The sequence below is a fragment of the Rhinopithecus bieti genome, unplaced genomic scaffold, assembly GCF_001698545.2.
Source record: "Rhinopithecus bieti isolate Rb0 unplaced genomic scaffold, ASM169854v2 scaffold_26871, whole genome shotgun sequence".
NCBI lineage: Eukaryota > Metazoa > Chordata > Mammalia > Primates > Cercopithecidae > Rhinopithecus > Rhinopithecus bieti.
In genome coordinates this window covers 2,059,202-2,075,818 of record NW_016812402.1, presented here as the reverse complement: position 1 = coordinate 2,075,818, position 16,617 = coordinate 2,059,202, and the positions used below count along the sequence as shown (strand labels likewise).

Genomic DNA, 16,617 nt, shown 5'->3' with positions numbered 1-16,617 from the left:
AAGGGGAGGCTTGGTGCTTGGAGGAACTGATAGAAAAACTGGGCACTAGAGTGTAGTAGAGGACGGGGGGTGTAGCCTAAGGACAGGAACTACACCCTGTGTGACCTCATAGGTCCAGTGTGGGCACTGAATGCTCACACCAGCCCTGTCAGTTCTGTGACTCTGGAAAAGACTTTGCTCTTCCTTGTTTGAGCTTTAGAAACTTAGGGTCAGATATCTGGCTTCATCCACCTGCATGCAGGCCGGAGCCTCAGGTAACCACACAGAGGCTGCCCCCTATTCTTTCGCCCACTCCCAAACTCCTCCTTACCTTGACCCATACCCACACCTTGCTCTGCCCTCAGTTGCAAAAATAAGCTATCCAAGAATGAGCACAGGTCTTCACCTTTCGTAGTACAAGGTCTTGAACTCTTCCATCATTACACTGGTCAGTGGGAAAAGGTCTACCTTGTCATCACAAAAGAAACATATTTATGGAAAAACTTGAAAAGGGCTGCATTTGAAATGCTAATTCTAAAGCCTTTTAATGCCAACTCAACCCTCAAAATAAATTGCTTTTATTTAATTCTAGACCAATCTTAGTTCCCAGATCCCTCAAAAAGACCTCTGACCCTTAAACAATTAAGAGCAATAATGAGAGTAATAATGATCACTCTCATCCAAACCTCAAAATCCAAAATCCCTTTTCATTGGTTTGACTCTCTTGGGTCATGAGAGAGAGAGAAAAGAAAAAAAAAAAAAAAGGCCCTTCTAACTTATTTAATACAGCCCTGGGCCTCAGGTAGATAGACCCTTTAGGGTGCTAGGGAGAGAAGGAGAAAATTGTAATCTTCAATTGATACTCAAAGCCCATAGCTTTGTAAGTAATCAGCTTTGTAAGTAATGATGTGGCTCATTAATAGGTGATACTAACCACACGTGTTCCCGTTAGCATGAACAAATTATTCTTGCTAAGTTCAGGTATTCCCTGGCAGCTGAAGGAAACATGAGCTGCCCACATGTTAATATATTTCAAATTGCTTCATCAAAGGAGAGGATAATGGGTAGATAATTGTAGATGTGGGGGAATAGGTACCTCAAGTTCTCTACACTATTCATTCTACTTTTGTATATGTTTGAAAAGTACCATAATGTTTTGTCTTAAATGTCAGTCCTTTTATCATTGTTTAGTATCTTCCCACTCCCCAACCAAATAATTTTCTGTGCTATGGGACAAAACCTCAGTCATCTGCCATTGGTAGCTGTGCTGGCAATAGATATGAAAATCTACTCTTTGACAGAGTTAAAACTTTTTTATGTTTTTTAAAATGTTTTTTAAAAAACATTTTTTAACTCAAACTTTCAAGTGTGAGGAAAGAAACTCAGATATCTACCCTGAATTTGTACTATTTCTTTTTTTCTTTTCTTTTTTCTTTTTTTTTTTTTTGAAATGGAGTCTCGCTCTGTCGCCCAGGCTGGAGTGCAGTGGCCAATCTCGGCTCACTGCAAGCTCCGCCTCCCGGGTTCACACCATTCTTCTGCCTCAGCCTCCCGAGTATCTGAAACTACATGTGCCCACTACCATGCCCAGCTAATTTTTTGTATTTTTAGTAGAGACGGGGTTTCACCGTGTTAGCCAGGATGGTCTCGATCTCCTGACCTGGTGATCCACCCGCCTCGGCCTCCCAAAGTGTTGGGATTACAGGCGTGAGCCACTGTGCCCAGCCGAATTTGTACTATTTCATTTCAGTAAACAATTTCAGAATGAGACCTACTGGGACCAGGAAGGGGAGTGCCAAATAGACATTACCATTTTCATTATCACTGGCAATGGTGAAGGCACTTCAAGAAGAACTCAACTCCTGAAAAAGCCTGACTTTGGTAATGTGGAAGGCAAACAGTGGAACTAGCTCACTTTTGGGACAAAGTATGCTCCCCAATTCACCCCCTCAACCTTAAATGCTCCCCAAAAGAAGCCTGGATCAATCGACAGCAAATTAAACCACTGAGCCTAGAAGTAGTGGTTTTGAGAGATCCTCTTGGGAAAACTCTTGGAAATCTCCAATCTAGAATCTTCCTTCAATATTGATTAGACGATTGAAGCATAATCCAAAGGATTTTATCTGTCCAAGGAAGCATCTGTTTCCCAACAGCTTCTTGAACTCACATAAGATGATCCAAGTAGGCACAGGGGAAGGACACAGGGCTTCAGAATCAGCAGCATCCCAGTTTTACAGGATTTCACACTAGAGGAGTGCAGTGGATACTGAGCTGTGGGAACTGGTGCTTCATTTTCCACATCTCCAAAACGATAATGATAGAGGTCACTATGGGGATTAAATGAGACAATGTATAGGAAGTAGCTGGCATAATAGCTCACACATTGGAAGAACTCAATAAAGACTTTTGGTTTTTGTAAATCATTTGATTACTTAACACATCTTAAAATGCTGACCACATCTTACCATGATCCAGACAGGCCCACTCACCATCCAATCCAAACCTCTTGTCCAAGGGAAAAATGTCTTTCCAAACACAGGACAATAAACTCATTTTATTTTGCTTTTGAAATAAGAAAATATTAGCATAAATATTTCATCTATTAATGAAATTACAATCTGAACAAAGAGCCCAATCATACAGTGTATCTATAAAGTTAGATAATGTCTTCTGATTTTCTACTCAGATAATCCCAAAGTAGAGCTTACAGTAGTAGAAAGAAATATTTAAGATGTAAAATTATCCCGCTATAATTTTGTTCTTGATTCCACAAAATACATCATTCCCATGAATTTCTCAGTTTTGAAATAAACAGTATAGACACATGGAACATTAACACCAAAATTCTGTATAGAAATGTAAAATAGTAGACCTTAAGATGTACATTTTCTTACGAATTTTCTAAAATGCTGCTTCAAAAGGGAAAGTAAAATGCAAATCTATGCACGTATAAAGTCAAATCTCCCAAATGTTTTTATACAAAATCTTTAAAAGTTCTGATCACTATGCTCATTTTGCATACTTACAATACTTCACAGAAATTATACTGCAGAACCACATAAACAAAATTTTGTTGTAATCACGATGAAAAAATATGTATAAGAATATTTGTAACTATTCATATAAAATCCTTTACAGCGGCTTGCAAATTCCAAAAAAAAAAGGGTTGATATTTAGGGCAAGTGCTATTCCAAAACAGACATATAACCCTTCCATTTTAACTTTGCGAACGTTTTTATCAGATATCTTCAATATATAATATATACTATATATATATATATATTATATATATATATAATTTTTTTTTTTTTTTTTTTGAGATGGGGTCCTCTCTCTGTTGCCCAGGCTGGGTGGAGTACAGTAGCGTGATTTTGGCTCACTGTAACCTCTGCCTCCCGGGTTCAAGTGATTCTCTGGCCTCAGCCTCCCGAGTAGCTGGGACTACAGGCGCCCGCCACCATGCCCAAGTAATTTTTTGCATTTTTAGTAGAGACGGGGTTTCACGATGTTAGCCAGGATGGTCTCGATCTCCTGACCTCATGATCCGCCCGCCTCAGCCTCCCAAAGTGCTGGGATTACAGGCGTAAGCCACCATGCCCAGTTCCAAATATTTTTAAAATTACGAATAACAAAGTCAATGAAAAGTAAATTCTTTTCAGTCCAGTGTGGGCTTCAAAACTAAATTCTTAAACTATGTAAGGAGATAACAGATAACATTTACATTTCTCTTTGGAAAACAACATGAAATATTACCATTTTCTCCTATCAAATCAAGTCAGTATTTCATTCTGAAAGCAATGTATTAACATGTGATTTTATGAAATAATCAAGGTATAGGCAAACTCTCTTGCTGAGCATACATAGTAGCCAGGATCCTCCTCACTGCTGTTTTTTTTTCCCCCCCAGCACTTGTGAGCCTTGTAAGGGACAGTGGATTAAATAGCCTTCAGGGTCAAAACAGTTTCTTAACATTTGGATTTTAAACTCCTGATAATTAAAATTGATTGCATAATTTGCCCCTATTTACAGGTGTGACATGATGTGAGATTCAGGATTATAATCCTTTGGACTTAAAATGGTTGGAGACAAGCTGGGGATCTGGACTTTTCTTCCCTCCATGCCTTCCCTCTTCAATCTGAAGGCTCAGAAATTATCCCAAACCATAGAAAAGTAGAGTATTTGAGAATGAATCAACTTCTAATCCAATGAGCAGATTTCTAATTATTATCCATAAAGAGATGAAGAGCAGTGGACAGTGGAACAAGAATTAACACAAGGAGAAAGGAATCTCACCTTTAGAATATCTCTAGCATAATATTTGTTCAGATAACTGACCCCCTCCTATCCTCTTTTGGGTAATGATAAAACTAAATGTCTGATCTGCAAAGAAAACTCTCACCAGAGACCTGCTGATTCAAGAATTCAGTTCCTGCCCAACTGGAATACTGCCAACATTTTTTCATCCTAACAGGAATGCATCTGCAGTTTAAATAAGAGCTTTTTCTCTGAAGGTAAAAAATGAGAAGTTTTGGTGTTAACATTTCAGGTAAGATTGAGAGGTTGCCCTTGTGACTAAGTGTGTTCTGCTAAATTTAGAGTAAGTATTATATGTGATGGTAACAAAGGTGAGAGCCTGGAACCCGGTCTTAGGAAAAGAGCTTTCAGTTTCCAGTGGACAATTTCAAATAAATCTTACCAGCCACCCTTTGAGATCTATTCCAACCACGGCATTCCATGATTATTTGGATTCTCATAGTGGTGTCTACCCTTGGGCAGAGGCAAGGGCTGGCTGCAAGATTAAGAGAGAAAAAAATAAGAGTTTCTTTCTATATTCATCACCACCTTTTGAAGAATCTCAAGTATTCTTTTAACAACCCCAGGTAAAACCCTAATGAGAAACTCCACCATGAAAAAGGTATGGATGGCATCTTCACTCTTCACCACCACACCCAAGCTGACCTCCCTTCTCTAACCAGAACAAGGTAAGCAAAGCTACATGTTAATGTTTCCATTTTCTTTCTGAGGAGGGAACATGAAGGGGCTGAGACTGGGACAAAGCTGCTGCCCAGTGTCATCTGCTTTGGTTATGCATCGAAATTATCCCTAATTACAGCTAATTATATCAGCTGTGTCCTTACATTTCTCATAGAGCTATGCCCATTGACCAAAAGATATGAGTTCAGTTATGAGTACAAATCCCAAATGAGAAGCCTCTGGGCTAGTCCAGCTTTCTTTATTATGTGCTATTTTCCCTTATAAATATTAATATGTTAACAAAACAATAATAATAGTTTCCTTGGAAGGCAATACTTCTGCCGAAATAAAAAGTTTCAGAAACACGAAGAATCTGCTGGCTCCACACCTCCCTCAAATCTGAAGATTCTGGGGCTCAAGGCCATTGGTCATGTGAGGCTGTAGCCAGGCACTGCTGCAGCCACAGGCTCTGCATGTTTCTGATCTAATTCTCTCTCCACAGAATAAGCCACTGATCCATTGGTCCATAGCTGCAGCTTGGGATCGGATTCTTTGGCAATGAACTGCAGCTGGGTTTTTCTCATTCTCTTTACAAGTCTACCAAAGCCAAGCAACACAGAACTAAATATCATTGAAAATCCACAGAGGAGGAATGCTGCAGTGTAGCTGCCGGTGGTATCTACCAGCCATCCTGTAACAAACAACAGCAAAATTATATTGTTAAGTTGAAAATTCAATTGCTTACCCACTCTCAAATTCTGATACTTTGTAAGGATAATAATAGATCAATAGCACCACCAATTGTAATTTTGTGCAGCAACTGAAAAACACATTCTGTTTTCCAGGAAAACTTCTAGAGTGAATTGATTGTTGTTATGTGAAGTGCTTGGAAGAGCATCATGTACTTAGTAGTCACAACGTAAATATTAGTTATTATTAACCCCGTGAAATCTGGTAAAAAGATAAAAATAGCATCATTTAAATTACTCAAGTTGGAATAATTCACCTAGGGTGTTAAAAAACGTATTTGTAAAAAATGCTAGTAGTATTCACAGCACCCATACACTATTTTGAGTAACATGACATGCTTCAAAGCAGTATCACATTTTCAACTGGATTCAGTCATTATACTCTATCCAGTTTGAAAAATCAGAACTTTGGGCCATTTTAGAATTCGCAAATGCAAACTAGCTTTTTTTTCTTTATCTCTTGTTGCAACAAATTAATCTCAATATCTTTCTCAGCTCTACATTTTGAGGAAAACCGGGCATATGATATGCAAAATAGGGGCCACAATCACAGAAAACCAGTGGGGTAACATTATACTTCATCAGGCAATTATTTTATAATTAACAAAGGTTTTTTAAAATTCCTTCAAACTTTCTTATCTGCCAAGAAAACCCACCACAGAAGTATATGATTTCTTCTTTACTCACTTCAAATCCATTAGTTGAAAATGGCATGTAGAAGTTATTATAAGTCCCACAAAATTTCCTGAATTTAAACTGCTCTCAGATATTTTAGTTATTGTTTGATTTACTTGGGCATTTCTATAGCACCAAACAAAAAAGACCGAGTAGAGAGTTGTTATTTGAAAGATAAATAAGTAAGAAAACGATACAGTAAGAATTAATCCTCGAATTCCCAGTAATGAGTATCATGTCTGATTTGCCAGTGAAGGCCACGAACTGAAAAAACGATTCATGAATCGCAATTTCATTTGTGTCCTGTGACCTTTGATAGAATGACACTGTTTCTAAAGGTTGGTGAGCACTAAAATAGGCTATGGAGGGAGGACGTGGGAACATTTTGGGGGCAGTTTTCAAAAATGGAGCATTAAACATAAAGATCATCATGGAGTTTAAACTGAACAGGATTTTTTTCATCTGCACCACTCAAGCGGCCACAATTTCCCCTAGTTTGCTGTTTTTATTCCATCCCAATTGCTGGATTTGGAAATAGCCTGAAACTGTCTATTCACAATAATAGCTAATAGCAGAAACCCTGTCTTCCTCAAAAAAATTCCTGCCTTCTTTCTAGGCAAAGTTTTGGGTTATTTCTCTTTTGCCTGTCTTCAGAGACCTTGTTCACTCTCTCAGTTTTAATTTAGGCAGATAATAATATGGAACAGTAATTCTCAATATTAACCGTGCATGAGCATCACAACAAAGCTGGTTGAAAATGTAGATTTCTGGAACTCATCCTCAACATTCAGATCAAGGTGGGAGTGTCAAGGAATCTGCATTTTTGATAAGGTCCCTAGGAGACTCTGATGCAGGTGGTGTAGACCACATGCCTTAGGAAGGAGAAACAGGTTCCGACCTGTTTACTCCTGTCTCTCCAGCATGATAAATACAATGCTAGTTACACAGGCATATATACTTGTTGAATTACTTGTTTAATGCATACAATAAATATTTGTCAAATTATTTGTTTAATCATGCTTCACTCTATAGCATTTTAGAGTTTATAAAACATTCTGGGTGCTTTATAGGATGACTCCCAAATCTATATATAATCAGGCCATCCATTAAAGCTCATATTTCATCTTTAAACAGTTCTATTGAGCATTTCTACCTGTATATTTCAGAAATCTCAACATATCTAAAAACCATATTCATTATTTTTCAGGCAAAGCCACTTTCTCTAATTTCTTTATTTTCTCAACCATGACATTATTTTCTAAGTCATCCTTGACTTATATCTCTCATTCACCTCTGTATGCTAAATTGTGCTGAATTTTGTTTTGAAAACTTCCTCCTTGCCCCCACAGCTCATCTTTATTTCTGCTGCAGCAGCCCTAGCTCAGGCCTTTATCAGCTGCCTCCTAAACTATTAGAATGGAATCTTAGCGACCTTTCTCTTAAGTTACTAGATCAATTGCTAGATCACATTTTCTAACATATACACTTTACCATATTATCCTTTTACATAAAAACTTTAATACTATCCATAGTCTCTGAAGAATAGAGCCCAGTTCCTTTGTCAGGCACCCAAAACACTCCACCATGACACTGGCATTTATAATTTCAGCCTCATCACCCACTGCCCCCTGTTGGAATCCTGTTCTCCCCTGAGACTTCCCTCTGAATGCGCCCTACTTATTTATAAAGCTAAACAACTGCTCCATCCCCCTGCTCCCATCATCAAAATGGAAAGGAATCAAGACCCTAATTTGGGACTTACTCTTTCCAGGTAGGCTAAGGTTCTTACTTGGTTGGAAGAAGATTATAAAACAAGGATGTAGGTAGGACCAAGATGGTTTTAGGGGCTCATATGTTCCTTTTTTCTTTCACTCTTCCCCAACTCTCTTGACAATCCTTCTCATTGACTGCATGTGAATTTGCTGTTTTCACATCAATATGCCAAAGAGAAAAGGTAGCTGGGGTTTCTCTCTGGAAACTTACCTGCGATGGGTGGGCTCACCAAGTATGGCACTGCGTGAAGGAAGTATACCACACCAAGCGCTGATGACAAAGAGGTGGTCCCCACTATCTCTGTGGTCACTACTGGGATCAAAGTCACGTAGGCACCATCAAAGTAGCCAAAGGTACAAGAGAAAGGCACGAGCAGAGGGAGACTTTGAAGCATTGGGAGGCAGAGATAGCAGAGCCCATCCATTCCCACAGCAAAGAGGTAGCAAACATACTGGTAATTCTTCAGACACCTGTTGATATGAAGAACAAGAATGAGTGCAGGATGTACACATTCTGTAAAAGAGCTTTAGAGCCACGGCTATGCAGCAGTAAGCACTGCAGTTATTTACAGAGATGGCTTTCCCATTGTGTGTTATCTGTGTTGTCTTCCTATCTTTCCTTTTTGCAAATGCAAGAATTCATCTCCCCAGTAAGCATGGTGTGGTAGAAAGAATATATGCTTCAAAATTAGAAAGGTAGAATATTAAAACTATTTCTGCCACCCACTGCCTGCCTAACTCAATTTCTTTACCTATAAAATGGAAAGGTTACTTATCTCACAGGGTTACTCTAAAGTAGTCGTGAAATAAAATGTAGAGCAGGGGTCTCCAATCTTTTGGCTTCCCTGGGCCACAATGGAAGAAGAATAATTGTCTTGGGCCACAGATAAAATAAACTAACACTAATGATAGCTGATGAAAAAAAAGAAAGAAAGGAAAGAGGAAAGGAAAGGAAACAAAACGAAAGGAAATGAAAGGAAAGGAAGAAAAAAAGGAAGAAAGAAGGAAAGAGAAAAAGTGTGTGCATAGATCTCAAAATGTTGTAAGAAAGTTTACAAATTTGTGTTGGACCACATTCAAAGCCATCCCAGGGTGCAGGCAGCCCATGGGCTGCAGGTTGGACAAGCTTGATGTAAAGGGTCAGGAGGGTTATTTTCCTAGCAGTCTACCTTATTAGATGCTTTCAGATATGTTATCCATTGGTATATAAATACTCAATGACCCAAGTGGTTACACAAAGGGGAAACTGTAATACAAAGACATTAAAATGATTTGCCAGAGATGATGGAGGTCTTGGACTAAGACAAAGTCTTAGTGGTATTCCCATTAATTTTCCCGATAACTCCAAACCCATCTATGATATCAATTATTTCAAAGACTCTGTATAATGTCAGCTCCAACAGCTTATGCTTTACAAACATTTTTCTACTCACAGCCTCATTTGAACCTCACAAAATAGTAATAAGGTCAACAGGCAAATATTGCACTGGCTCATTTTACAGAGAGAGATCATTGTGGATCTGAGGATTAGGTGACTTTCTGTAGGTTACAGGGTTAATAAGGAGCAGAGCCAGTGCAAGAACTTAGGTCTAGTATACCTCAGACTAGAGATGCCTCAATTAGACCTATACCTGGCTGCTTCTTGCTGAGTTATTTGACTGTGAAAATAGGTACTCTTTGCTCTTCTCCTTCTTCTTTAACCATTACAAATGTCCAATTAATACTAAATATCATATTCATAACACTGGAGAATGGCAGTTGGATCCTGATTAATTACCAAAAACATAATTTGTGAGAAGCTACATGATGGTATTAGCTCTGCAGGTCACATCTCAAGTGTGAATGGTTCACCATTTAGGAGAATATAAGTAGCCTGCACTCTTCAGTCCAAACAGATGAGCATTTGCTAAAGAAATTACTTCATAGATTTCTTATAACTTTGGTTTCTAAGCCTACAATTACAAGGAAATTATTTGCAATTTGCATTGTCAAACATAAATATGTGGCTACAGATAATGTGTTATCATTGCACCTGGCCCTCCTGACTGAATTGGATTCTGCTCCTTTTTCCATTGCCAGTCAGGAGTGTTCAAAATAAACTAACACCACCACACCCAGCCAGAAGTTGTCTTGCTTGAGGACTGACTCGTCTTGGGATGCAATTAAATCTACCACCAGAACCTATAGTTACCCTAGGCTTCTGCAATTTAGGCACATCTGGCCCACGACCTCTTTTTGTACTACCTGTGAACAAAGAATGGTTTTTCCATTTAAAATGGTTGGAAAAAGTCAAAAGAACAATATTTTGTGACACATGAAAATTATAAGAGAAATTCACATTTCAGTGTGCATAAAGTCTTATTGGAACATAGCCACTCTCTTTTGTTTACATATTGTCTGTGGCTGTTTTGTACTATAATAGCAGAGTTGGATAGCTGTGATGAAGAACACTTGGCCTACAAAGCCAAAAATGTTTACTATCTGTCCCTTTACAGAAAATTTTGCCAACCTCTGATCTAGAAGAACCAGCAAGGGAGATGCCTTCAGATACTGCAGACTTATTAACATTATTCAGACCTAGGTATTCCAAAGGGTAAGGGGCTGAGGAGAAACTCAAGGCTTAATGTCCCTTGGTGGGGAACCAATTGTGGTTTCATGAATGTTACCTTCTGTCGGTCAGCCATCCAAATGTAATATTGCCAATAATGTCAATCACTCCAAGTATGGACATAAGAAAAGCAGCTTGCTGATGACTCACTCCAACACTCAAAGCATAAGGCACCAAGTACACAAAGAGAGGGCTGCAGCCATAAGCCATAAACAGAACGGAGATGGCTAACACAACAAAGTCTGACATCAGTAAAAAACTGTACTCTTGCTGCAAACAGCAACAGAGGCAAGTCTGTGCCCATTCTTTGGTCAAAGATGAATAGGGAGACACCCGCTTAAAGTCTTCTTTCTGAGTTCTACAGACATGGTTCTGCTCTGGAGTTGTGTGATCCTCTTTAAGAGTAATTGGCCTCATCAAGGCACCACAAACACAGAGATTCAAGACAAAGCCCCCAAGAATGAGTAAGGCTCCCCGCCAGGAAAACTGTTCAATAAGGAGCTGAACCACAGGAGCCAGGATGAAGGTGCCAATGCCACTTCCTGACATGGCAATACCATAAGCAAGGGCTTTCCGTCTGCTGAAGTACTTGCCAACCATGGCAATAGCTGGAGAGTAACAAAGTGCAAATCCCAGACCTGAGGATAAAGAGAACTCTATGAGTGCTGATGTACCATAAACAGCCAACGATATCTCAGAATACAATGATTTATATTAAAGAGAATCTGACCTCTCATTAAACGCTTTTAAAGCTGCTTTTTACACCAAGCTTAAAATGAGTCTCCCCCTCACCAGTCATTCACAATTTGGCAAATGTAGAACATACATGACTTTCTTCTTATGGAGAACACCCTTAAGGAAATGTGACTTCATGAACAAAGTTAAATGAAGAACATAAAAATCATTATATGAACTATATTGGAATTCACTAGAAAATCTAGATAATGTCAACCAAAGAAACTTATCACCTCCTCCATTTTTTAACTTAAATAATCCAGACAATTCCCTAAACTCTTCACTGCTTATGAAGACACAACACTGACAATCTGTACCACACTGGAATTTGGATTCAAATAGCATATACAACTATGAAAATTCCAGGGTAATTTTACACAGTTGGGAAACATTATGCCAATTTTATATGTTAACATAGCAATGTATGTTTTCACATATGTGAAAATATCTCTTAAGGTCAGCAGACAAATGTTGACACTCTAGAAAGCTTTCTAGAGACCTTCAACTTTTGGGCTGGGTGCAGTGGCTTATGCCTGTCATCCCAGTGCTGTGGGAGGCCAAGGCAGGCAGATCACTTGAGCTCAGGGGTTTGAGACTAGCCTGGGCAATATGGCAAAACCCCATCTCTGCAAACAAAACAAAACAAAACAAAACAAAACAAAACAAATTAGCCAGGTGTGGTGGCATGCGCCTGTAGTCTCAGCTACTCAGGAGGCTGAAGGGGGAGGATGGCTTGAGCCCAAGAGACAGAGGTTGCAGCTGAGATTGTGCCACTGCACTCCAGCCTGAGGACAGAGTCAGATAGATCCTGCCTCAAAAAAAAAAAAAAAAAAAAAAAAAAAAGATCAACTTCTATGACTTTTAAGTAAAGAAAATCTGAGGGGCTTTGAGCCTGGATTTTATGGCCACTAGAATGTCAGAGAAGGAAAAAGAGAATCACCTTCTGAAGGTCCTGCTTTCATCTGCAGTGTAGGGTAGCCAGCAACCCAGAGTTGCCTGGACTCAGGGGTTTCTGGATGTGGGACTTTCATTATTAAAACCAGGACAGTGCCTGGTAAACTGGGATCCACTGGTCACCATAGCAGCAGTCAGGCTCTTTGGTTTATTAGGGGTGGATGTACCTTCTTTAGCTAACATAGCCAAATTTATAGCCTCACTATGAGGTTACATCCTTTATTGACCTTATTCACGCCACACCAATGGCACAATGCCCAGACAGGAGTTGGCGCTACTCTCCACACCCCTTTGAGCAATAGGCAAACTCCTACTGCAGTCCCACAGCCAACTCATCTTGATCCTATGCCGTCTCTGTAAGTGTGATTTATTGAATGTACATATTGCTTTTTACCCATGGGATTTATTATAATTTGCTAAAGTGATACTTCCATAGCATTGAGAAAGAATGCATAATATAAGAATATTCACAATAAAGGGCTTTTTTAAAATTAGAAACTCCCATTTATTGGACAGCAATATTCATTATAAAGCAGGAGCGACTCAGATTGACTGCCAATAGTATTTTAACGTCTTGGCAATGGTTGGAAGAATGACCATTGCTGAAAATTCATGTTGCCCTGGGTAATATCTTGTTTCTTCTGAGTACAGAATCTCAGCCATACACTAATTCCGAAGAGAAAGCTGCAGTTGCTTTTGCCATCTGGCTGAATTAAAGTGGAGATGCATTTTCATTAGAGTAATATAATCTCATTTCCAGCTCTGTTTAACTGCTAGGTAGGTAAACATAAGCTAGGTCAACTAAATTATACATATAACAAAATGGATATTTTATGAGTTACTTCTCTGTTGATGTGCTTGGAACCCCCTGGATGGAGTGGGGTGAGACAGGTGGTACAAAGTGCCCTTACCTGTAAGAACTCCCAGAGTGAGGTAGAGATGCTTCAGACTTGTGGCAAATGAGCTCAGGATGAGTCCGGTAGATGCAAGCAAGCCACCCAGCATGATTCCCACTTGACAGGATAAATGGTTACTGACAACACTCCCAAGTGGAGCTTCAAAAACAATAAGAAATAGGTTCAACAGAAAGGCCTTGAGGGCACTGTGAAAAGGCTGTGATGTGGCATTGACAGAGCAAAGAACCTTTAAAGCATTGGGCCCACCCTATTAATTCTGCAGCTTTGCAAACTGAGGCCCAGAGAAAAGAAGTGATTGTCCACGGTCCCACAGACATTAAGCAGCAGGGCTGGAATAGAACTCAAGTGTCTTGACCTGCATTTCAAGGCTCATTCCTCTTCATTCTATTATAGTCATACTGGCAGGACTGTAGGGTGCTTTTTAAACAATGGATCAACTTTCTCTAAATTACATGTCACTTGCACAGGGATGCTTACTATAGTGTTGATCATATATCATTAGCGATAATGGTGACAATTAATTGGTGGAGAAAGAAAGTGGATAACACCATGTGACCAGCAGTGTTATGCAGTAAAAGACCAGGGAGGGAGATCATAGACAAATTCCACAATCTGGCCCTGTTTTCAGGCTTCAGCAGGCCCTGTAGTTGAGATATCAAAGCCCAGAAAATCTAAGAAAAATGCTTCATGCACATGGTGACATTCTGGCTGGTCTCACTTGATTTGTGGCTTACCAGTCAGTGTATCAGAATTATGTTGACCTCAAGGCTCATAGAACATTAAGTAAAGCCAGAAGAGGCCAAAAAGGAACTGAAGTTCAGGGGTATATGGCATGGCCCAAGGTCACCAACAAGAGCACCTAACACTGATTGTGAGGTTATTTCCGCCCCTTACTCTTTGGGTCTCTCTGACTAATGGCAGGTGTGATGGGTGAGGAAGGCATGTGAGTTTCCTTCTAAGGAAAAATTCATGCTGACATCAGTAACTCTTAGTAGGAAGATCAGAAGAGCTGATTTTCTAGGTGTCTGAAGAGTATGATCATTTTCGTATCGATCAGACTGAAACTGGGGGCCAACTCAACTGGTAGCTTCTCTGTTCATCACAGAGCAGATCTGTTCCCAGTGGGTGTTCCACATGTGATTCTGCAGACTCTCATCCATACTCTGAACTTTAATGTTCTAATATTATGCTACAAGGTGAGGAGGCGGGTATATGGTAATTGCTTACAACAGGCCTCTTGATCTTGCATAGAATTTAAATATGTTGCTTCTGACATAACCCTACTCAAAGCTTCACACAGTCATTGGGACCATATTGGTCACCTAAAGTCATTTCCCCCTATTTGGGAGATTATGAATATCCTCCAAAAGATAGAAATGAGGGAAATGAGTCACCTTTATCCTCTGAGAAGACAAACATGAGCTTCTTTGGTGTGCTGATGCAAATACTGTGACTAATAATGAGACCCCGAAAATCAAGTGGTTTTAAAAAAAACACAGGCTCTAAAACTCAAATATATGATATTTTGATCCCTTAAGACCTTCTTATTAGTTGAAACAGTAGAGTTGATTTAGCCTTCTCATGAAATCTGCTTTTAGTCTTAGAACTGCTCTCAGCTTCCCCCCAACTAAACAAATATTATACATTTCAGTTACAATTTAACTGATTCCTGAGTATGTGTATTTTTTTCCAAAAAGAAATGAGTCAGTACCTAGAATGGAATAAAATGGTACTATGAGTTACTGAATACAGGTATTATTTCCCTTTTGCCACTAAGACATGGCTTGAAGAGATGAATATTTCCTAAAATACTCAGAACTCATTTAAATGAATGGATTAAGTGGGTCTAAGCTACAAACAATTTGATTTAATCTTAGAAACTCTCTAAGACATCGATTTAATAATGTGAGTGTGAAATTTATTTTAAACAAATGCCAGGTCTGTTGTCCTGTACTACACAGATGGAATGTTAATTCCATACATTTCTAGAACACCCTACATACCTTATATAACATGTTTGGAGTTTCTTGAATGAAATTATACCCATAATGAATATGTTTATCTCATGACGACATAATCCTATCCTTCCCCAATAATTCTCTAAGCATGAAGATTTACACATGATAAAGATGAAATCCATGAGCCAAATGTCAAGTCCTTGGGAAAGGAACAGAATGCAATCCAAGACTTGAGATGTGATACAACACTGCTGGCACTCATTACTGTATAGAAATAGCTCATGGTACCATCGATAACCATTTACATAACTGGAGAATGAGAAGGCCATAGCATTTGGAAGAGAGAAGCCAAGCATATACTGTAAATTGCTTCCAAAATCAGTACAGGTTCTAGAATGTTCAGCATCCTATCTCTATATAGAAGAACCAAGTCTTATGTGTTCTTTTGAGTGTATTATCTAACTGTTCTACCTGACATCAGCCAAGACCATTAATTACAAGAGCAAGTCTGGTTGGCTTTGGCTGAAGGTAGGATTGATCTTTTCTTTATATTGTGTAGTCCTGGCCAGTTTTTAACATAGCCCTTCTACTTGGAAAAACTGGTAATCAAAGTCAGTGGAACGTCATTGTCATATGCAGTTCAACAGTGGCTAGTAATTTCCTATCCTAGCAAGTGATACTCACCACAGAGCATGGTTACACAATCTACAATGGAATGGATCCATGCCGTTTGTGCATAATCCTGAGTGAAGTATGTCTGGAACTCCACAAAAAAAATTGAGATACATCTGAAAAATACAATGCAGGCATTTTATACAAAAAGTGAATGAGCATGCATTTGAGCCAGAACTTAAAATGCCTGGTTCAATTAGCTGGTCCTGTCTCCAGGGGTTTTAATTGCTAGACTATAATAAGTGGGAAATCAGAAGTTGACCATTTGGGCCATGCTGGAGAACAAGAAGAACATGTTCAACCACCACATGGGCTATAGTAAAGCCAAGAAGATGTGAAGACCACTACTCTAAGGAAGGTATTATGGAAACAAAAGCAGGTCAAGAACATGGATTCTTATTTGTTTTTGTATTTTGCTAACTTCTTCTAAGAGGTTATTATACAAATTAAGATTTGACAATAAAGAATTATATATCACCAGCATTGTCACTTCTAGGATTTACATAAAGGAAATAATCAGGTGATATTGATGATAGATAGATAGATAGATAGATAGATAGATAGATAGACAAAAGGATTTATTCTGGAGAACTAGTTTAGTCTATAAAATTATTATTATTATTA

The 16,617-nt window shown here is 38.9% G+C and overlaps 1 protein-coding gene across 2 annotated transcripts in view; it reads right to left on the bottom strand.

Annotated features, from left to right (window-relative positions):
- Positions 1–4,952: 4,952 nt before the first annotated feature.
- Positions 4,953–16,617, bottom strand: part of SLC16A12 (solute carrier family 16 member 12) — a 96,850-nt gene continuing 85,185 nt past the window's right edge. For both annotated transcript variants that reach the window (XM_017896350.1, XM_017896351.1), the window contains exons 3-7: positions 16,006–16,109; positions 13,358–13,501; positions 10,816–11,395; positions 8,361–8,620; positions 4,953–5,644 (exon numbers count right to left, since the gene is read on the bottom strand). In XM_017896350.1, coding sequence (XP_017751839.1) covers positions 5,382–5,644; positions 8,361–8,620; positions 10,816–11,395; positions 13,358–13,501; positions 16,006–16,109 — 1,351 coding nt within the window. In that variant the 3' untranslated portion in view covers positions 4,953–5,381. The remainder of the gene's footprint in view (positions 5,645–8,360; positions 8,621–10,815; positions 11,396–13,357; positions 13,502–16,005; positions 16,110–16,617) is intronic.